Source organism: Trichechus manatus, unplaced genomic scaffold (genome assembly GCF_000243295.1).
Source record: "Trichechus manatus latirostris isolate Lorelei unplaced genomic scaffold, TriManLat1.0 scaffold00010, whole genome shotgun sequence".
Lineage (NCBI taxonomy): Eukaryota > Metazoa > Chordata > Mammalia > Sirenia > Trichechidae > Trichechus > Trichechus manatus.
Genome location: NW_004443946.1, coordinates 6,696,058 through 6,719,902, shown reverse-complemented (window position 1 = coordinate 6,719,902; position 23,845 = coordinate 6,696,058). Strand labels below are relative to the sequence as shown.

The following is a 23,845-nucleotide window of genomic DNA, read 5'->3' as shown; positions in this document are numbered from 1 at the left end:
TCAGCTAGAAAAGGACTTGTTGGATTAGTTGGTAGAACAATAATACCAAGAAAACTAATATTCATTCACTATTAGGATCATGAAATTCACTTTTACTTTTTATTATGCAAACTTTTCAAATATGAAAGTAGGCAAAATTATATAGCAGACACCTATATACCTATCACTTAGATTCAGAATTAAAGTTTTGCCATATTTGCATAGTCTTTTTTTGCTGAGAGTAAATCAGAGACATGTATTTAGAGAAGAACTGTCACTCTAAAAAGGTGTTTTCTTTCTGAACCACTTACACTACCCTTAGTAAAATTAACAGTTAATTCCATTGTATCGTTTAACACCTAGCCTATATTCAGATTTCCCCAGTTGTCCAAAATATCTTTCACTAAGGATTTGTTCAAACCAAGACCCACTCGAGGGTCATACATTTGAATTTGGTTGTTATGTTTTAATCTGGAACAGTTCTCTCTACCTCTTTCATCATCCCCCCCCCCCCAATGTATTGTTTTGTCAGAGATTAGGTCAGTTGCCCTGTAAAATATCCCACCTTTGGGATTTGTCTGATTGTTTTTTCTTGTTTTCATTTAACTTGTTTCTCTAGCCTACATGTTCCTGGAAACTGAAATTTAGGTTTAAAGATTTGATTAAATTCAGGGAAAACATTTTTGGCAGGAATACTGTTTACTTCATATGGTATCACAACCAGGACGCACAAAATATTTGGATCTTGAAGATTTACAGTTAAAGACCTCTAGTTGGCTTCACAAGCAATTTTTACTGGATAAATTTCATAGATAAGTTTAAAAGCCTTTTTATTAGTTTGAAGATTTAATGGGATCCTCCCTTCCTCTGAAACTATTTCAGTTTGATTTCAAAAAGTAAAGGTCAAAGGAGCATTAAATTAGTGAATTTTCCTCATATAAACCAAACACATAGTTGGTAAGATAGTATTTTGTTACTGATGGTGCAGTGACTCTGGGCTATAGCCATCCCAGGCTGCTCTTTCTCTTCTGCTCTCCTGGGTCTGCAGTTACCTTTAATCCTTCCTCTCCTTCAACCCCATGTTTATAACTAATTTACTTTTCTTTTAAAAGTTGGGTTTGCTCTCTTTTCATTTCCTTTGCTATCATCTGCTCTAGGCCTTGTCATCTCATGACTTACTGCGAAGTGCAGCAACTCCTGATTCGGAGTGCCTACCCATGGGCTCTCCCTCTCCAGTCCATTCTTCTGGTAGGTCAGGTCCAAACTTCTGACAGCATCGGATCAGAACTCAGGTCTGGGAGTCAGAAGACAGGGCATCAGAATCCAGCCCTCACACACCCTAGTTGGCTCTTCTTGAGCAGGCACTTAATGTTTCTGAATATCAGTTTTTCCATCTGTAAAATGGGGACGATAGCTGGTTTTGACTAATGCAGAGTTGTTTCAGGGCTTAAAAGAGGTCATGAACTAAATATAAAACTGTTAATTTGAAAAATGCTCCAAAATAGGAGAAAATCTGGTTTCTCCCCAATGTATGGACCCATTCAGGTAGACCATTATGTATTTCGTTGGTTTCCACTTTTGTATCTTATTCCGTGTAGCACCTCTTTCCCTTCCCCCATCTAGAAGACCCTCCTTCTTCCTCAGAATCTGATCCTTAAGTCCTGGATCAAATTCTTAATCTTCAAGAAAGCCATGTTTTTTTCCTCTCCCAGCACATTCTTTTACCGTTATGTAAACTATTATCTTTGTAGTCATTCTCCAACTGTTTTTACACTCAGGCCTCTTATTTCCACAAATCTTAAGTTTCTTGAGGTCATGATTTGATATATTTTTGTCCAGCTCAGGAATCAGTATAGGGCCTTTTATGAAAACTTGATCATGTTATCCTTGAACCCTGATTTCTAGTGGGTGGCTGACATTTTTCTAGGATATGCGCACAACTTTCTTATGTGAGGTCCTCCTTCCTTTATTTTTCACTGGAGCGTGTGGGTCCTCCCTGCTTACATAGATAAAGTTGGCTCCAGCTTCTTTCCCTTGTCTCCTTTCTTGTCTCCCCACCCCTCTGCCCCACCGTTGTCTCTGTTCCAGCACCCTTAAAGCTCTTTCAGCCCTTTCCCAGCTGGTGTGCAGATCTTACAGTGTTCCACAGGAATCATGATACCCTGACTTGGTGACTGTAGTGAGGGTTTATGGTGAGGAATTATACAGTATTGCCTACAGTTCGGCCTTGTTAACAGCAATATCAGGGCCATCAGTGGGTCTGTTTTCAACCCTCACGCTCTTTCACCTCTCAAAATCCTGTGCTTCTAGCCTAACTGGTCATCAGAATCCCTTGGGTTTTTAAAAGATATCATTCTGGGTCACTCCCACACCTGAATCAGGCTTTCTCAGGGTAGCTTGGGAAGTTGTGTTTTCTAAGGCTTCTTCTGATTGGCCATACTTGGGAACCACTGTTCTGAAGGAAAGGAGCCCTGGCAGTACAGTGGTTAAAGCATTCGGCTGCTAACCAAAAGGTCGGTGGTTTGAACCCACTAGCCACTCCGCGGGAAAAAGATGTGGCAGTCTGCTTCCTCCGTAGGGATTGCAGCTTTGGAAACCCTATTGGGGGCGGATCTACTCTGTCCTATAGGGTCGCTATGAGTTGGAATCGACTCAACGACAGTGGGTTTGGATTGATTTTGGTTCTGAAGGATGACCCCTTATCCCTTAATCATTTGTCACTAATGATGGTGACTTGCACACCCTGCTGGGACTTACTTGTTGGATAGGATTACAGATGGTTCCATAACATTCGTCTGTATGAAATCTCATGGCATAAATGAATGTAGGATGACGAGGGATGAGCCTGTTAGAAGCTTGTAAAGCAAATGGCTGGTTTATCAGGTTGGTGTGTTCTTTCTTTAGAACTGCTGTGAACCAGACCTTGTTATCACCATCTGTTTTGTAAATTCCATTTTCAGTGTAACAGCTGGATCGTGAAAGATAAACAAAATCATCAAATTAAAAAACTAATTTTGGTAAGTGTGTCTTTTTTTCTTTTAATGGCTCCTTGAATACAGTCTATTTTGTTTCCTTAGACTGCCTCTCCAGCTCTAATTTTGGTCCACTAGAAATATTCGGAGTAGTAAACTGAGACCAGAATGTCTTTGGCTCAGACAAAACTTTGAGAGTTAATAACGTATACGATTGGCAGCTTTCGGTTTTATCCATTAATAAATCTGAATTGTTTAGAACAAGTACTCTTCCCTGTCTCAGTACAGGAAGCTGCTGGCCGCTGCCATGCACATCTCAAAAGCTGAGTCACTGGTGGGGGTAACTGTCGATTTCCAACACCCCCAGAGTTGTGCAAGCCAGGAACCTGGGAGACAGGTGAGGCTCCTCCTCCAAACCCATCTCCATACCTGTGAGGACGCTGAAGTTCAGGTCATGCAGTCAACACAAAGCTTGCACTAGAACTCTGGTCCCTGGGCTCTTTTAATTTGTTCTTCCTACTTTAACAGTCTACTTCTTGAACCACTGTTGTTGTGGTTCCCCTAAGAGCCAGTTAAGTGATTGTGTTTGGGTGGAGAGACTGTATGTGCTTTCGTTTTCTCATTTCAGCATTTTTATATTTTATAAATGAACTACAGTGAACATTACTGTTGTAACCAGGGAGAAGTGTTATTTAGTAAAGACAGCTTCATGTGGGGAAAGTTGGCCCCTTACCAGTAGATGCGGCGTTCATAACGAGGCTGGCTGAGAAGATGAGAATACCTTGCTAGTACTATATTTGCTAAATGAAACGTGTATATCAATACTATTTTGAAGGCAGCCAGTATTTCTATTTTAATAGCCTTCGCTATATTTTATCTGCTTACGAGCAGCATATGAATTTACCTCTGCCAAGGATGACAAGAATGAAAATGTCCAGAATGAAAAAACTTGTACTTTCTTTGCAATACATTGGAGCTTTTCCACTGACAGACTTGCAATTTATGAAATGAGTTCACAGAGCGTGTCAAAGCTGTGCATCAACTCTGCCTGCTCCAGCAGATGGTGTGACTGGGTGTCTGCAGGCATCTTAATTTCCGCCATTGTGTCAGTCTGTGGAATATTTGGCTCCATGCTTATTTTGGCCAAGTTTACAAATGTTAGCTCCGTCATGTTAAGTGCAAAAAGCTGCAAACAGTGAAGTGCTAATAAGAGGTGTATCATCATGATAGAAATGAAAGCAGAGGGGTGTGTGTGTGTGTGTATAATTTTTTTTTTAAAACCCTTTTAATTTGTTTTAACATTGCACTCGTGAGTAGGACACATTTTTCAAACAGCAGGTAGGAAGCAAAATTTTAATGCCACACTAAGGGCAGAAGCCTTTGAGTTGCAGAGTGTGATTTAGGGAAGTTTTTGAGAAGTGTTTGAAATGCTGCATGAAGCAGGCTGTTTCTTTCCTGTGTGAATCTTCCATCCCAAGTCCCTCTGCCCAAAGGTGACCCCTTTCTTGATTCTCCCCCACTTCCAGGGGAGAAAACCAAAAGTCAAAACTACCTGCAGCTATATGAACACCTCAGTTAAAAAAATCTTTTTATTAATGAAATGTCTCAAACATACAAGAAAAGTGTAAAGAACTAATTTAACCAACATCCCTGCAGTTTTAACAAATCTTAATATTTTGCTGTAATAGCTTTTACAAATACAGATATAACTTAAGCTTCCTATGAATCTCTTTCTGACTCTGTTACCTTCCCTCCACAGAGACAACCACTATCCTGAATTTGGTGTCTCTTACTCTCATGCATATTTTTATACTTTTGTTATATGTATATGTCCATAAATAACATGCAGTATTGTTTCTACCTCATTTAAATGAATCATATGGTACACATCCTTCTGTTACTTGCTTTTTTCACTGAATATTGTTTCAGGGATTTATACATGCAGCTCAAATCCACTCACTTTCACTGCTGGATATTATTTTATGGTATGACTGTACCCAAACTGTGCAATCATTCTTCTGATGCACAGTCGAGTTTCCAATTTGCTATTGCCAATAATGCCTCAATGAGAATTCTATGTCCTTGTCCACATGAGTTTCTTTGGTGTCCCTTTGCTTTAAAATCTGTTTTAAGGAAGTGAATCACAGGGTAAAGACTGACATTAATTGGATAAGCATGGAAGATCTATGTTTAACACTGGCTCTGCACAGGGCATACAGGGCACTATGTAGAAACTCCAAAACCTTAAGATACAAGACTTACCCCCCAGGAGTGTAAAACCCAGTGGGGTTGGGAGATATGGGCACAAATGAAATAAGCACTACTGTATGCTCTGGTGTTAGAAGGAACTATGACTGTTTAGGCCAGCTATTCAATCTTTCTCCAACCAAATCAGAGTGGGTGTATCTTTGTTAGTATCTTGAGTTGATTTAATTCTAGCCAAGAGCAAAGAGGCCTGATACCTGTAGGTGTCTGTTTGTCTCTATGTCTGTGTCTCTGTCTTTCTGTCTCTTCTAATTCTAAAACCAGGAGGCAGACCCTGTTATCTTTTTCCTATCCCTTAAGGTGGATACATGCTCAATATTCTGAGTCTTCTTTCATTGTCTTTTTTTTTTTGTGGTGAAATATATATAAAAAAAGTATGCCATTTTAACCATTTTTAAGTGTGCAGTTCGATGACATTAATTACATTCTTTCATTGCCTTTTAACATTATCCCCCCAGGAAGATGCATCAAATATAAAATTCTGGCTTCCTCAGAGATCTCTAATTTTTGGTGTCAACCACCAAACAACATCCTAGATAATGCTAATTCCTATCACCATTCATTCTAAAGGAACTCTATTGGATGGAATTTTCTTTTGAGGAGGGAGGAATCTCTCCTAGGAGTTTCCTTTCGTTTTTTCCCCAGCAAACATAGGTCTGTGTTTGTCCTTAAAAATATATCTATATACTTGAGTAGGAGTGTTTTGAAGGTGTGAAGAGTCTATGCAGCAGCACAAAACATGGACTGCTTCAAAGCTGGCCTTCTCATAGGTTGTTCCCAGCCCAGCAGCATCAGCATCTTCTGGGAACAGGTTAGAAATGCACATTCTCAGACCTACTGAATCATAAGCTCCTGGGGTGGGACCTAGCAATCTGTGTGTGTGGTTTTTACATAAACTTAATTTTTTTTTTTAAAGCAAAAAGAAAGTTTTATTTGGCATATATTCAAAAGTGCAAAAGTGGGAAACAGACAACCAGGCTGCCACAGCCGTGTCTGCCCGAGTCCAAAGAATGTTGCAGAGTAGGCAAGAGTGGGAAAACAGATAAGCATGCTGCCACAGCAATATCTGCCCGAGTCCAAAGACCATTACAGAGTCACCAGTATATATTAACATTACAAATGGGCAAAACCGTTGAAAGCTTAGCCTTTTCAGATTGGCTAGAAACTGTGATCCTACATTTTGAATTGTTTTTCTTAGCAATGATTGGTACAGGTTTCAGTAACAACAGTCAGGAGGGTCTTCATTGGTCCAACAAATTTCTATTCACTAAATGCTAATAGAAAAAGATAAGAGTAGAAAGTCTTTTGTGTTCTATTTGATTGGCTTTATGTGAAAGTTTCCCTAAAAGATATTTTCCAAGAGTATCTTAGCTATTGTCTTTATACCTCAGGGCCCAGTTGATGTGTCCTTGTGAGTCCTTGTGAGCCCAGCTCCAGCTGGGTCACATTCTCTATGCTCAAGGACAGTGAATAATAACTCCAATATTATTTCCTAAATCGTTCCCTCCTTTCGATTGGAGATTGGAGATAACACATCAATGATCAATACCTGGACTTAGTCGAGCTCCTAGATGGCGGCCATTGCAGACTCTTTAAACTCATGGTGCTGGTTTTCCACTGGATGCCATCTGGTTCTTCACCAGGTTATTTAGTAAGAGCGATGTTCTCATCAATCACATTGCCGGATTGAGCAGACTCAACGTACATCAACACTTTAGCCTGAGGCCTTCTTTTGCCTTTTAGGTGTGTAAGACAAAAGAAGACAAATTTTACTATGCCTAATACTATCAGGATGTAGACTAAGAGTATTACTATTCCTTGCAATAGTGATTTAGCCCATCTACTTATTCCTGACGGTAACCAACCAAACAAATCTGGTGTTTGTAAGGGTGTTACAGTGTGTTACCAAGTAGCTTGCTGTCTAATTCTATGTATATCTTGTCTACAGCACAGACGACCACTTTTTGGACTCATAAAAAATCTAAGGTTATTTTGTTATCTCATGTCACCTTGGCTTATGAGATCAGAGATCACTGTTGTGTGACTGACAAATTTTCTTAAAGATTTCTCCACTTCAACTATACCATAAGTAGGGATTAAGCTACCAACCATACCCTGAATGTTGTACCAATGGGTTTTCTTCTGACTTTCATTTTACAATTTTAACATTACTTTTCCAATATTTACTAGCATTATTACTATGAATATCTAAAGATAATCCTAAAGTTCTCAAAGTGCATTGTTGACACATTCGTCAGGAATCTAAACAAGAGACTGCCCACATAAATTCACTATCAGCTGGAAAGGGATCATCTAAATTAGTATAGTTGGATCTACCACACAGAAACATATATCCATAAGGAGCACACAAAGAAAAGAAACTTAATTTTTAAGAGCAGTTTTAGGTTTACAGAAAAATTGTGCAGAAAGTACAAAGAGTTCCCATATATTCCCTGTCTCCCCTGCATACTGTTCCTCCTATTATTAACATCTTGCATTTCTGTGGTACATTGTTACTACTGGTAAACCAATATGAATACATTATTATTAACTAAAGTCCTCATTTATATGAGGGTTCATTCTTTGTGTTGTATAGCCCTATGGGTTTTGACAGATGCTAATGTCCTGTGTCTACCAGTATAGTATCCTACAAAACAGTTTCACTGCCCTAAAAATGCCCTGTGTACAACCTATTTATCCCTTCCCCACTGCCCATCAACCTCTGGCAACCACTGATCTTTTTACTGTCTGTATAGTTTGGCCTTTTCCAGAACGTCATAGAGTTGGAATCATACAGTATGAAGCTTTTTCGGACTGGTTTCTTTCACTTAGCAATACACATGTAAGGTTCCTTTATATCTTTCTGTGGCTTGCTAGCTCATGCAATCTGTGTTTTAACAAGTCCTCAGGGGAGGTCTGAGATTCACAAGATGCTTAAATAGGTACTCAGAGTCATACTTTCGGCCTGCCTTACTGTCTTTCTGGAAGGAGTCCTGGCAACCAAATACTTGAGGGAGGCAGCCCAGCAGTGTTAGTCATCGCTTACTCATGAATGACATAGAAAAGGTGTACCTTAGAACTGACATTGTTTGGAATTGTTATAGGTAAACCTTTAACTTTTGGAGGCTGCTTTGTTTTCCTTTGTTGGTTATGACCAACAGTAGGAAATAGAATGCCATAAATCCTCGTTTCCAGGGTTACCTTCTTGCTGCTGATAACAGGCAGGAAATTAAAACAATCTGTGATAGTGTTTGGTTCTTATTAGCCACAGATGGTAGCTTTCAGATATGTTGGAGCAAAACATAAGTAACTATAGCAGTGAAACTTCATTACTGAAGAAAAATGATTTGGCTAGGTCAAGTTTATAGTCTGGGTTCATTTTAATAAAATAGAATATAGGTAACATATTAGTGTTCTATTATCACACAAAGCATTATGCCGTATGGGCATCACTTGTTTCCATTTTTTTTCTTTTCGGTTTAATTTTGAGTATATAAAGCATTTACATGATTTCAGAGTCAAAACTACGTAACAAATGATATTCAAAGATGTGTCACTTCCATCCATATCCCTTCTATCCTGTTCTCTTTGTCCCTTATAACCCATTGCCATCAAGTTGATTCTGACTCATAGCAACGCTGAAGGATGGAGTAGAACTACCCTGTAGGGTTTCCAAGATTGTACATCTTTACTGAAACCGATTGCCACATCTTCCTCCCGTGGAGCGGCTGGTGGGCTTGAACTGCTGACCTTTTGGTTAGCAGCCAAGCACTTTAACCATTGCGCCACCAGGACTCCTTTGTCCCTTATAGGTAACCATTTTTATTAGCTTTTTGATTTATTCATCCAGTATTTCTTTTTGCAGATAAGCATATATATGTATGTGTGTATGTTCACACGCCCCTGGTGGCACAGTGGTTAAGCATTCAGCTGCTAACTGAAAGGTCAGCACTTCGAACCCACAGTCTGCTTCCATAAAGATTACAGCCTTGGAAACCCTATGGGGCTGTTCTACTCTGTCCTATAGGGTTGCTATGACTTAGTCGGAATGAATAGAACGGTACCTACCAACAACAACACTTTATTTACACAAAACGTTGCATAGTATACTACTGTTTTTAAGTTTTTTTCAAAGTCAGCTTTATTAAGATTAATTTAATAAAATTCACCAACTTTAAGTGCACAATTTGATGAGTTTTGACAAATATGTACAGTTGTATGATGTTCTAGTGTAAAAGTATCACAAAGTCTTGCTTAGTAGAGCAAAAAGAAAGATTTTATTTGGCATATATACAAAGAGGCAAAAGTAGGAAACGGACAAGCATGCTGCCAGAGCCATGTCTGCCCTAGTCCAAGGAATATTACAGAATCAACAGTATTATTAACATTACAAATGGGCAAAACCGTTGAAAGCTTCACCTTTTCACAGACTGGCTAGAAACTGTTAAGTCACCATAATTCTACATTTTGAATTTTGAATCGTCTTTCTTAATAATCATTGGTACAGGTTTTGGTAACAGTGAGGAGAGTCTTCATTGGTCTAACAAATTTTCTTTTCACTAAATGCTAATAGAAAAAGATAAGAGTGGAAAGTATGTAGGTCTTTTGTGCTGTTTTTATGATTTGTTTATGTGAAAGTTTCCCTAGAAAATGTTTTCCAGGATTGTCCTAGCTATTGTCTTTATACCTCAGGGCCCAGTTGATGTGTCCTTGTGAGTCTTTGTGAGTCCAGCTCCAGCTGGGTCACGTTTTAGGACAAGGAATAATGGTGCCAATATTATCTCCTAAATCAATAACCACCACCACAATCAAGATACAGACCATTTCTATCACCCAAAAAAAGATTCTTCCTTTTGCAGCCAGTCCGCTCTCCCACCTGTCTGGTTCCTGGTAAACACCTGTCTGCTTTCTATTACTTTACTTTTGCCTTTTCTAGAATCTCATGAAGTAGATAGTCCTTTCTGTGTATGTATTTAGCTTCTTTTACTTAGTATAATACTTTGGAGATTCAACTATGTTATTACGTTTATCAGTAGTTCATTTCATGTTATTGCTGAGTAGTACTACATTGTTTATACATTCCAGTTGATGGACATTGTACTATTGCCTTTTTTTTTGGTAACTTTTAATTCTGAAATAATTTTAGACTTTTAGAAGAATTACCAAGGTAGTACAGAGAATTTTCATATAGCCTTCCCCCAGCTTCCCCTAATGTTCTCTCACAAGACTATGTAGTATAGTTACCAAAATTTAAGAAATTAACATTGGTCAATACTATTGGAGCCCTAGTGGTGTAGTTCGAATCCACCAGCCATCACTTGGAAACCCTGTGGGGCAGTTCCACTTTTTCCTGTAGGGTCGTTATGAGTCGAAATTGACTCGACGGCAATGGGTTTGGTTTTTTTTTGGTTTGACAATACTGTTAACTACGGTATAGACTTTATTTGGATTCTGGTTTTTTCAGTGCATTTAGTTGTTATGTCTCTTTAGTCTTTTCCAGTCTATGACAGTTCCTCAGTCTTTCCATGTCTTTCATGACCATGATGCTTTTAAAGAGTACTGGTTAGATGTTTTGTAGTGTCCTTCAATTTGTCTGATGTTTTCTCATGATTAGATGTGGTTATAAATTTTTAGGAAGACTACCACAGAAGTGATGTGCCATTCTCATCACATCATATCAGGGGCTACATGATATCAGTATGTCTTATTACTGGTGAGGTTAACCTTGATCACTTGCTTAAGGTAGAGTCTGCCAGGTTTCTCCACTGTAAGGTTATTATTTTTTTCTTTTCTGTATTCTATTGGTTAGAAGCAAATTGTTGCTTTTTAAATTCAGATATACATTAGTGTGCACAGGACACTTAGCTTAGCAACTCCCTTAATCTTAAAAATAACGGTAATAACAATAAAAATATAACAGCAACAACTACCACTTACCCTTCTGTGCATAGTTCTAAACACTTGTGGATTGTCTCATTTAATCCTCACAGTACCCCTGTGAGATAGGCACTTTGTTCATGCCAGTTTTACAGCCAAAGAGACTGAGGTACAGTGTGACTTGCCCAAGGTCCAAGAGCTAATAAGTGATGGAGCCAGATCTTAACTTAGCCTACCTCAAGGGCTGGGTTTTAACACTTGTCATAGGGTTGTCTTAAGAGATTAGGATGGGGATGCTCTCATTCTTTGCCAGAGAAAGCAAATGAATGCTCCCTACATTTGACAGTTCTCTCTTGTTCTTTAAGAAATAATTTTTTTGCTTGTTTTTACTTTCAGGAAGATTTATTGTGTGACTACAGATCTTAGTAACCTATGCATGGCAATAACATTACATTTAAACCTTGGAGAAATCCAGAGTACTTTTGAGAGCACTGTCATGGATTGAATTGTGTCCCCCCAAAAATGTGTGTATCAATTTGGCTAGGCCATGATTCCCAGTGTTGTGTGATTGCCCTCCATTTTGTGCTTGTAATTTTACATTAAAGAGGATTAGGGTGGAAATGTAATACCACCCTAACCCAGGTCACATCCCTGATCCAATGTAAAGGGAGTTTCCCTGGGTTGTGGCCTGTACCACCTTTATCTCTTGTAAGAGATAAAAGGAAAGGGTAGCAAGTGGAGAATTGGGGACCTCATACCACCAAGAAAGCAGTGCCAGGAGCAGAGCATGTCCTTTGGACTCGGGGTCCCTGCGGAGAGAAGCTCCTAGTCTGGGGGAAGACTGAGGACCTTCCTCCAGAGCCGACAGAGAGAGAAAGCCTTCCCCTGGAACTGACACCCTGAATTTGGACTTCTAGCTTACTAGACTGTGAGAAAATAAATCTCTCTTTGTGAAAGCCATCCACTTGTGGTATTTCTGTTAGGGCAGCACAAGATGACTAAGACAAGCACCAAGGATCTACTTGTGGACTTCTTTCAAAAATATGATAGAAAGTTAGGGCAGAGTATTCAGAATAGAAAACTGCTTTTGGAGAAAGAGTATTTTCTTAAAGAATGACACTGAGCTTTTTCCTCCCTGAATTTTATCAGCCACTTCTAACAGGGGTGTCTGTGCTTGTCTGTGTGTCTAAACCCCACGTGTTCACCTTTGTTGACCATGCTAATGACTTTTGTACTACACAGTCAAATGTGTCTCTGAATAGCTTGATGATGACTCAATATATGCAAGTCCCTCCCTATTCTAGTAGCAACGAAGCCACTGAAGGTCAGGCAGTGTGGGTGGACAGTTGGATATCTTCCCTGTGACTCACTCGGTAGTCTACCTTTCTGAGGGGAAATAACTATAAGTGGCTGCAAAGCTCTATTTCATCTCTTCCTTCCCCTGTGTAATCATACATTGTGGACTGGGTATCCCCAAAGTCTTTGAAATCACACTGGTATCTTGAATATGTCCAGTTTGCCAAGCTGTCCAGATATCAGTACAGTTTTTAAAAACAAACCCTTGTTTTAGAGGTCATCTTATTTAATATATTTTTTTTATTGTGGTAAAAATATGTATAATAAAACATTTGTCATTTCAACCATTTTTACATGTACAATTCTGTGACATTAATTACATTCACCATGTTGTACAACCATAAATAATCACTATCCGTTTCCAATTTTTTTCACTGACTTTAACAGAGACTCAGTGCAGTAGCTCCCCCCTTTCCTCCTCCCACCGGTCCCTGGTACCACTTATAAACTTTCTTCTCCATGCATTTGCCTATTCTGGATATTTTGTGTAAGTGGGGTCATACAATAGTTGTTAAGGTTGTTGACAAGTTGTTTCAAGGTTCATCTATGTCATAGCATGTATCAGAACTTCATTTCTCTTTATGGCTGAATAATAATAATAATGGAATATAATAATATTTCATTGTATGTATATACCACATTTGTTTATCCATTCATCTGTTGATGGACACTTGGGCTGTTTCCACCTTTTGGCTATTATGGATAGTGCTGTAATGAACATTGTGTCCCTGCTTTTCAATTCTTTTGGATATGTACCTAGGAGCGGAATTGCTGGGTCATATGGTAATTCTATATTTAACTTTTTGAGGAACCACCCAACTGTTTTCCACAGTGGCTATACCATTTTACAATCCCACTCAACAATGTGTGAGGGTTCCAATTTCTCCATGTCCTCACCAGTAATTGTTGTTTCCCATTTTTCTGATAATACCCATCCTAGTAGGGGTGAAGTGATATTTTATTGTGGTTTTGATTTACATTTCCCTAATGACTAATGATTAAACAAGAAGGATCAGTAATTGGAAAATATGGCCTTGGTGATAGAAATGATCCGGACATAGCATGATAGAATTTTGCAAAACCAACAACTTATTCATTGCAAATACCTTTTTTCAACAATGTAAGTGATGACTGTACGCATGGATCTTGCCAGATAGAATACACAGGAATCAAATCAACTACGTCGTGGAAACAGATGATGGAGAAGCTCAGTATCATCAGGGGACCAACTGCAGAATAGACCATCAATTGCTCACATGCAAGTTCAAGTTGAAGCTGAGGAAAATTAAAAGAAGCCCACTGAGCCAAAGTACGACCTTGAATATATTCCACCTGAATTTACAGACCATCTCAAGAATAGATTTGATGCATTAAACACTAATGAGTGAAGACCAGACGAGTTGTGGGATGACATCAGGACATCATACATGAAGAAAGCAAAAGGTCGTTAAAAAGACAGGAAAGAAAGAAAAGGGCAAAATGGATGTCAGAAGAGACTCTGAAGCTTGCTCTTGGATGTAGAGTAGCTAAAGTGAATGGAACATAAGATGAAGTAAAAGAGCTGAACAGAAGATTTCAAACAGTGGCTCAAGAAGACAAAGTATTATAATGAAATGTGCAAAAATCTGGAGTTAGAAAACCAAAAGGGAAGAATATGCTTGGCATTTTTCAAGCTGAAAGAACTGAAGAAAAAATTATAGCCTCAAGTTGCAATATTGAAGGAGTCTATGGGCAAAATATTGAACGACGCAGGAAGCTTCAAAGGAAGATGGAAGGAATACACAGAGTCGCTGTACCAAAAATAATTGATCAATGTTCACCCATTTCAGGAAGTAGCATATAGTCAAGAACCAATGGTATTGAAGGAGGAAGTCCAAGGTGCACTGAAAGCATTGGTGAAAAACAAGGCTCCAGGAATTGATGGAATACCAATTGAGCTGTTTTAACAAACGGATGCAGTGCTGGAAGTGTTCACTTGTCTATGCCAAGAAATTTGGAAGACAACTACCTGGCCAACCAGTTAGGAGAGATCCATGTTTGTGCCCATTCCAAAGAAAGGTGATCTAACAGAATGCAGAAATTATCAAACAATATTATTAATATCACATGCAAGTAAAATTTTGCTGAAGATCATTAAAAAAATGGTTGCAGCAGTACATCGACAGGGAATTGCCAGAAATTCAAGCTGGATTCAGGAGAGGACATGGAATGAAGGACCTCATTGCTGGTATCAGTGGATCTTGGCTGAAAACAGAGTATACCAGAAAGATGTTTATCTGTATATTATTGACTATGCAAAGGCATTCGACTGTGTGGATCATAGCAAATTACGTACGACATTGTGAAGAATGGGAATTCCAGAACACTTAATTGTGCTCATGAAGAACCTGTACATAAACCGAGAGGCAGTTGTTTGAACAGAACAAAGGGATAATGTGTGATTTAAAATCAGGAAAGGTGTGCGTCAAGGTTGTATCCTTTCATCGTACTTATTCAGTCTGGACACTGAGCAAAGAATCTGAGAAGCTGGACTATAAGAAGAACAGGGCATTAGGATTGGAGGAAGCCTCATTAACAACCTGCATTATGCAGATGACACAACTGTGCTTGCTGAAAGCCAAGAGAGAGGACTTGAAGCACTTACTGATGAAGATCAAACACTACAGACTTCAGTATGGATTATACCTCAACATAAAGAAAACAAAAATCCTCATAACTGGATCAATAAGCAACATCATGATAAACGGAGAAAATATTGAAACTGTTGAAGATTTCATTTTACTTGGATCCACAGTCGATGCCCATGGAAGTAGCAGTCAAGAAATCAAAAACCGTATTGCATTGGGCAAATCTGCTGCAAAAGACCTCTTAAAAGTGTTCAAAAGCTAAGATATCGTATTACTTTGAGGACTAAGGTGTGCCTGACCCAAGTTATGATATTTTCAATTGCCTCATATGCATGCGAAAGCTGGACAATGAATAAGGAAGCTGAAGAAGAATGATGCCCTTGAATTATGGTGTTGGCAAAGAATATTGAATGTACTATGGACTGCCAGAAGAATGGAACAAACCTGTCTTGAGAGAAGTACAGCCAGAATGCTCCTCAGAAGCGAGGATGGTCAGACCTTGTCTCCTGTACTTTGGACATGTTATCAGGAGGGACCAGTCCCTGGAGAAGGACATCATGCTTGGTAAAGTAGAGGGTCAGAGAAAAAGAGGAGGACCCTCAGTGAGATGGATTGACACAGTGGCTGCAACAATGGGCTCGAGCATAACAATGATTGTGATAATGGCGCGGGATCATGCAGTGTTTCCTTCTGTCGTCCAAAGGGTTGCTATGAGTTGGAACCGACTTGATGGCACCTAACAACAATGACTAATGACTTTGAGTATTTTTTTGTGTGCTTATTGGTCATTTGTACATCTTTTTTGGTGAAATATCTATTCAAGTTCTTTGCCCATTTTCTTTATTGGGTTGCTTGTCTTTTTGTTACTGAGTTCACATACAAAACTTTTTGCTTTTAAATGTCTGTTGTATGCCTGGCCATATGTGCCAGAATCCACAGCATAAACAAGACACTGCTCGTCACCAAGAGCCTACCCAGATGGGCATATACATAAAAACTGTAGGATTTATTTCCTTTAGGAAAGGAAGAAGGTTTGGAATAAATTTGATGTTTGCATACAATAATGGGAAACATTTATAAGAGAAAATTATTTGGGGAATTGATGGCCCCAGAAGTCAGAAAACTAAAGATTAGACTTTTTCTCAGATATGTTTTCCTATACATCTGTTATAGAGAAAATATTAAGTACAAGAAAATGTAAAGAAGGAAATGGAAGTGGCCCATTTCTAGCACCCAGAAATAGCCAGTTTTTTTTTGACAAAAGCTATCAGTCAATCTCTCTATCCTACTGCAAATACATTTTCATGTAACACTGTATCATAAGGATTTTCCCCATCGTTTAAATAGAACAACTTTGCTAATTTGATAAGAAGAAAAATAACTTGTTTTAATTTGTACTTCCTTAATATTTTAGTGAGGATTAACATTCTTATGTTGACTATTTATATTTACTCATAGAGATTGTTAGCTTTTCCTACTCTGTATCTCTCTATAAAGTTGGACATGTTATTAAAACATGCCTCTGCTTTCAGATGTCCTAAACGATGCTATATTTGATGAAGATCATGATGAGATGGTCATCGTGAAGGACATAGACATGTTTTCCATGTGCGAACATCATCTAGTTCCATTTGTTGGAAAGGTAAGGTTTTCTTTTCTGATGTTTTTTTCCTAACAATTTTTAAAAGCATAACGAAAACTTTAAAAATTAGGATGATTATTTTTTAAATAGTCAGCTGCTAATTCCTAATATCCTTGATATTTAGAGTTATACATATATAAATTAGACAACCTGACTAGTTTGAATTAAAAAAAAAAAAAAGCAAAGTAGCAGAAGGCCCTTAGGGCAAGCATTTCATATTAAATACCATGTTAATAGGTTAAAATAATGAGGTTAACATGGCATTTTTCAGCCTAGCTCCTGCAGGCTCTGAAAACCTTTGCCTTTATTTGGCTGAATAATGTTTGATCCAAGATAGGATGGCATGATCAGTAATGACTTGTAGAATTTCTTGTGACACAGGTTATATATTAGTGGATTTAATTTGTTTCCAGCCCTTTCTATATTAGCAAAAATGAATGTAATGCAAACTAGATAATGTGTTATCTAGCTTATAGTAATTAAACATATCTTTTAGAACATGTGGGTTTAGGACAAAGAGTTGTTAACTCCCCACTTTCTCAAGTATCATAATTTTATTTTGTTTTGACTTTTTGATATAATTTTCAAACAGAAGACTTATAAGAAATAGTGTTATGAACACCTATATATCCATTAACTAACTTTAATAATTATTAACATTTGCTTCAAGTTTTATTGTGAAAGTATTTTATTTTTTCACTTTTTTATAGAAGCAAAACATAGACATATGCAAAAATCATAAAGGTAACTCCTTACCACCTCACAGATCAAAGACTAGAATGTTATTAGCATCCTGGAAGCTCCCCTTGTGCCCCTTCCTAATCCCTAACACATCCTTCCTCCATACAGGTAACCAGTATATTGATTTCTAACACTATAGATTAGTTTTGTTTGTTTTTCAACTATATATGAATAGAAGGGATCTACAATATAAACTGTTTTGTGTTTGCTTCTTTTGCTCCACATTGTAAGATTTGTTGATATTGTCTGTCATTGTAGTTTGTTAATTTTCATTGCAGTGTATTATTCCATTATATAAGCATATCACCATTTAATCTGTTTTGCTCTTGGTGGACATTTATTTTATTTTCAATTTTGCTATCACAAACGATACTGCTATAAACATTATTTTGGTGCACAGATGCATGTATTTCTATTAGGATGTACCTAAGAGTGAAATGGCAGAATCATAGGGAATAAAAACTATTGGTCTCAACTCATCTGGAGCTAAAGAGAAAGAAGGAAACCAAAGACTCAAAGTAAGAAACTAGTCTACAGAACCAACAGTCTACACGAACGATGACATCACCTACCTTGAGACCAGAAGAACTAGATGGTTTCTGGCTACGACTACCAACCATTCTGACTAGGGACTCAACAGATGGTCCTGGATAGAATGGGAGAAAAATCTGGAACAAAACTCAAATTCCTGAGAACAGGCCAGACTTACTGGACCAGTGGAGTCTAAATGAACCCCTAAGACTATTGCCCTGAGATACTCTTTAAATTTGGAACTCAAACTACTCCCAGAGGACATCTTTCAGACAAATGACAGATTGGCCCATAAAATAAATAATGCCACCTGTGAGTACTGTGCTCCTCAAAATATTCATCTAGATGAAACCAAATGGTAAACATTTACCCTAGACCAAAGATGAGAAGGCTAGGGGAGACAGGGAAGCTAGATTAATGGAAACAGAACAACCAAAATGGAAATAACGAGAATGCTGATACATTGTGAAGAATGTAACCAGTGTCACTGAACAATATGTATAGAAATCGTTAAATGAGAACCTTATTTCCTGTGTAAACATTCACTAAAAACACAATAAAATTAAAAAAAAAAAAAAAGAATCATAGGGTATACAAACCAAAAAAACCAAACCCACTGCCATCAAACTGATTCTGACTCATAGCAATCATAGAGTATACCCATATTCAACTTATTAGATACTGACTTATAGTTTTCCAGAGTGGTTGTACCAATTTATACTCCCAACATCAGTACATGAGCGTTCCAGTTGCTTCACATCCTTGCCAACGCTTAGCACTTTCAGTCTTTTTAAGTTTACTGAATCCATTGGGTATATAGTGGTAGCTGTCCTTTTTAAAACTTCTTATTATGGAAAATTTCAAACATATGTAACAATAGAGAGACTGGCATAATAAAGTTCCATATTCCCAAAACCAGCTTCAACAGTTATCAGTACAGGGCCAGTCTTGTTATATCTGTGTCCCTACAAGACTGTTTTGAAGTAAATCCCATACGTCATGCTATTTCTTCCATAACTGCTTCCAGTTTGTCTCTCTAAAAGATAAGAATTTTTTTTGTTAGAAACATAATCACAATTTGATTATCACACCTAAAAAGTTAGCAATAAATCCTGCAATATATAAAGAACATAAAGTAAGTTATAGACATCATGACTCTTCACCACTAATTATTCAGTATGCATCTCTAAAATGACATTTCTTACTTAACCATAGCAACACTATCACAAACAAAATTAAGTGATTCCTTAATAGCATTTAATATCTAATCCATATTTACATTTCTCCAACTGTCTTACTGTTGGTTTGTTTAAACTAGAATCCAAACAAGGTCCACACATTGCGTTTGGTTGTTATGTCTCTTAAGTTTCTTTTATTCTAAAACAGTCTTATTTAGGAGACTGAGCCCATTGTCCTGTGGAATTTCCCACCTTCTGGATTTTTTCCATTACGTTCATGGTGTTGTTTAACTTATTCCTTCAACCTCTAGATTTCCTATAAACTGGATTAGATCTAAAAGCTTCATAAGATTAAGGCTAAACATTTTTGATAAGAGTTGTTCACAGTGGTGCTGTGGACTTCCTATTCCATCCCCTACCATCAGGAGGCATGCAGTGTCAGGTAATCCTGAATCAGTGATGCTGAGGTTGTGACAGGAGGGCTCAGGATTTTCAAGAATTAAGGAACTTTTGAGCTCATCTCTGCCTTTTATTATGATTGAGAAAATCAGGCCCAGAAAGCTTTTGACTTATCCAAAGGATAGAGTGAGTTGGTGACCTGCTGGAGCTGGACCCAAGGAATTTGATCCTGAACTCGGCCTCTCACCATTACATCCTTTGCTATGATTATCTTTCTGTTTTCCTTTTTTTTTTTTAAAAAAAAAAAGCAAAACAAAAAGAAAGGTTTTATTTGGCATATGTTCAAAGAGGCAAAAGTAGGAAACGGACAAGCATGCTGCCAAAGCTATGTCTCCCCGAGTCCAAGGAGTATTAACAAGTGGGAAAATGGACAAGCATGCTACCAGAGCCACGTCTGTCCGAGTCCAAGGAACATTACAGAATCATCAGTCTACATTTACATGACAAAATGGGCAAAACCACTGAAAGCTTCACCTTTTCACAGATGGGCTAGAAACTGCTAAATCACAATTGTCTTTCTCAGTAATCATTGGTTTCAGTAATGAAAGTCAGGAGGGTCTTCATGGGTCCAGCAAATCTTCCTATTCACTAAATGCTAATAGAAAAAAAAAGGTAAGAGTGAAAAGTATGTGGGTCTTTTGTCCTGTTTATGATTTGTTTATGTGAAAGATTCCCTAAAAGATGTTTTCCAAGATTGTGCTAGCTATTGTCTTTACACATCAGGGCCCAGTTGATGTGTCCTTGTGAGTCCTTGTGGGTCCTGTGAGTCCAGCTCCAGCTGGGTCACATTCTTTATGCTCAAGGACAGGGAATAATGGCTCCAGTAAAACCCAAAATCATTGCTGTTGAGTCGATTCCGACTCATAGCGATCCTAAAGAACAGAGTAGAACTGCCCCATAGGGTTTCCAAGGAGCGCCTGGTGGATTCGAACTGCTGACGTTTTGGTTATCAGCAGTAGCTCTTAACCACACGCCACCAGGGTTTCCATGGTTCCGATATTATCTCCTAAATTATTCCCTCCTTTTGATTGGAGATTGGAACTAACACATCAATAATCAATATTTGGACTTAGCTGGGCTCCTAGATGGCAGCCATGGCAGGATCTTTAAACTCAGCGCTGGTTTTCCACCGGATACCATCTGGTTATTTACCAGGATCTTAAGAGTGACATTCTCATCAATTGTGTCGCTGAAAAGAACAGACTCAATGTACATCAACATTTTAGCCTAAGATCGTCTTTTGCTTTAGTGTGTAAGACAATAGATAATAAATTTTATTATACCTAATACTATAAGGTTGCTATGAGTCAGAATCAACTCAAAAGCAATGGGTTTTGGGTTTTTGTTTTTTTAATACTATCAAGATGCAGACTAAGAATATTACTATTCTTTGCAATAGTTATCTAGCCCCTGTACTTATTCCTGATGGTAACCAACCAAATCTGGTGTTTGTTAGGGTGTTATAGTGTGTAACGAAGTAGCTTGCTGTCTAATTCTACGTATATTCTGTTCTACTTCTCCTATGTTTTTTATCCAGTTGCATCAAGAAATATTTGCTATAGCACAGACTACACCTTCTTGGGCTAATAGAAAATCTAAGGCTATTCTGTTATCTCATGTCACCTTGGCTTAATGAGGTCAGAGATCACTGTTGTGTTTCCATCCCATTAGCAACTTCTTCTGTTGTTTGTCCCATAGTGATTGACAAATTTCTTAAAGATTTCCCCAATTCAACTGTACCATAAGAAGGAATTAAAGCTACCAACCCTACCCTGAATGTTAGACCAATGGGTTTTCTTCTGACTCTTGTTTTACAATGTGTAACAAATTAACGTTACCTTTCCAAATATTTGCTAACATCATTACTATGAATATCTAAAGTTAATCCTAAAATGCCCGAAGTGCATTGCCCACACATTTGCCAGGAATCTAAACAAGAGATTGTTCATGTAAATTCACTGTCAGTTAGAAAGGGATCATCTAAACTAATATAGTTGGATCCACCATACAAAAACATATCCATAAGTAGCACACAAAGTTTGTCTAGAGGAAACAGAAGGTATAGAAAAATTTGCATGTGACAGCCAAGTTTCCGTTAGAGAATACATGATCTGCAGGATAATACAGGATGGACATCTCCTGTTGAAAGTCTTCAGTTAATCTATTTAAAACATACTAAGTGTTCTTCTCAAGGGCAAGCTGCCCCTCCTTGGTTTACCTATTAACCGTCATGGGTCACTTTCTCAGAAGCAGACATGGAGCCTAAGACAAAATGGAGTCTGAGCCATGAGGTCGATCTCCTCTGAGAACCTGGTTTCTTTAAGATACATATATTTCTGCATAGTAAGGGGGTGACAGTTTGTTACAAACATTAGACAGGTATTTCATGCAACATTGTCTTGAAGACTTATTAAATTAATTACTGATGTACCCTAAACATAGCTCTCAGTATGATCTTTGGAGTCAGTTTCACGAAACAGAATTCTTCAAAAAAGCACAATGCCCAGAGTAAAACAGTCTTACTACTTTATCTGGACCATTGTTTGACTCAAAAGTGGATTCAGGAACCAGTTTTTTTCCCCCCTCAAAACTTGCAGTTCAAAAAGATACCCAAAGACAGTGGCCTGTGTGAGTTACCCTAACCTCCGTGAAAGCCAGAAATCTGGATTCCAGAATTACAACTCTTTCGTCATTCCCTCCTTTGGATCATGATCTTGCAATGGAATCTTTTATCAAAAAAATTCAATAATGGTAGTTGGGCACCATCTGGATTTTAAGATCCCAGGCCCTGTACAGTGAACTAGGAAGTAGAATAGAAACACTGACAATAATATTAGGCCAATTGTCTGAAATAACCATTGAAACAAGGAAACAAATCTCCTGAGGTGTTTGTTTATACATAAGCAGTATCAATAACTGCTTTTCATGTGCTTCAACAAGTACATTCTGCAAAACCTCAGATTGCATATTAATATAAACACAATAACGTTTGTCTATTATGGCACAAACTGTTCCTTGGGAAATCTGATGCTATTCTATTTTGTAAAATCATAGCTCGAGCTTCGACATTTCTCTGATTATGATAGTTATCTCTGTTTGTGTTCTTGCTAACTTTCTTTTTAAAACATATTATTTAGTGATGATTTTTTTAAATGGACACTAAAATGACTTAGTTTCTTTAGACCAAAAATAGTACAAACAATAAACAAATTATAGCCCTGCATATAAGTATAAAATTTTCAAGTGATACAGAAGTCCTTGGTTCTATGGGAAATTTTTAATGCTATCATATTTATAATTTGAAATATTCAGCATTCTTTTTTAAAAATTTTTTTAATTGTTGCAGTTTAAATGAAGTTTATATTTCAAGTTAGTCTCCCATACAAAAATTTATACATACATTGTTATCTGACTCCAATTGCTCTCCCCATACTGACAGCACACTCCTCCTTTCCACCCCTGATTCCCAATGTCCATTCAACCAGCTCCGAACCCTCTCTGCCTTCCCATCTCACCTCCAGACAGAAGCTGCCTGTTTAGTCTCGTTATCTACTTGAGCTAAGAAGAACACTCTTCACGAGTATCATTTCATGTCCCACAGTCCAGTCAAATCCCTGTATGAAGAGTTGGTCTCGGAAATTGTTTTAGTTCTAGGCTGATAGAGAATCCAGGGACCATGTTTTCTGAGGTTCCTCCAGTCTTAGACCATTAAGTCTGGTCTTCTTAATAGAATTTGAGTTCTGCACCCCACCTTTCTCCTGCTCCATCAGAGTCTCTGTTGTGTTCCCTGTCAGGGCAATCATTGGTGGTAGCATCTAGATCTTCTGGTCTCAGGCTGATGAAGTCTCTGGTTTATGTGGCCCTTTCTGTCTCTTGGGCTACTACTTTCCTTGTGTCTTTGGTGTTCTTCATTCTCCTTTACTCCAGGTAGTTGGACCAATTGACGCATCTTAGATGGCCGCTAGCAAACTTTTAAGACCCCAGACGCCACTGACCAAAGTAGGATGGACATTTTCTTAATAAGCTTTGTTATGCCAGTTGACCTAGATGTCCCCTGAAAGCATGTCCCCAGACCCCTACCCCTGCTACTCTTCCCTCAAAGTGTTTGATTGTATTCAGAAAACTTCTTAGCTTTGGTTTAGTCCAGTTGTGCTGACTTCCCCTGTAGTGTGTGCTGTCCTTCCCTTCACCTAAGATAATTCTTATCTACTATCTAGT

General features: G+C 38.1%; 1 protein-coding gene across 2 annotated transcripts in view; it reads left to right on the top strand.

Annotated features, from left to right (window-relative positions):
• GCH1 (GTP cyclohydrolase 1) overlaps positions 1-23,845 on the top strand; it is a 75,288-nt gene that overhangs the window by 32,142 nt on the left and 19,301 nt on the right. For both annotated transcript variants that reach the window (XM_004370881.2, XM_023726206.1), the window contains exon 2: positions 16,609-16,718. In XM_004370881.2, coding sequence (XP_004370938.1) covers positions 16,609-16,718 — 110 coding nt within the window. The remainder of the gene's footprint in view (positions 1-16,608; positions 16,719-23,845) is intronic.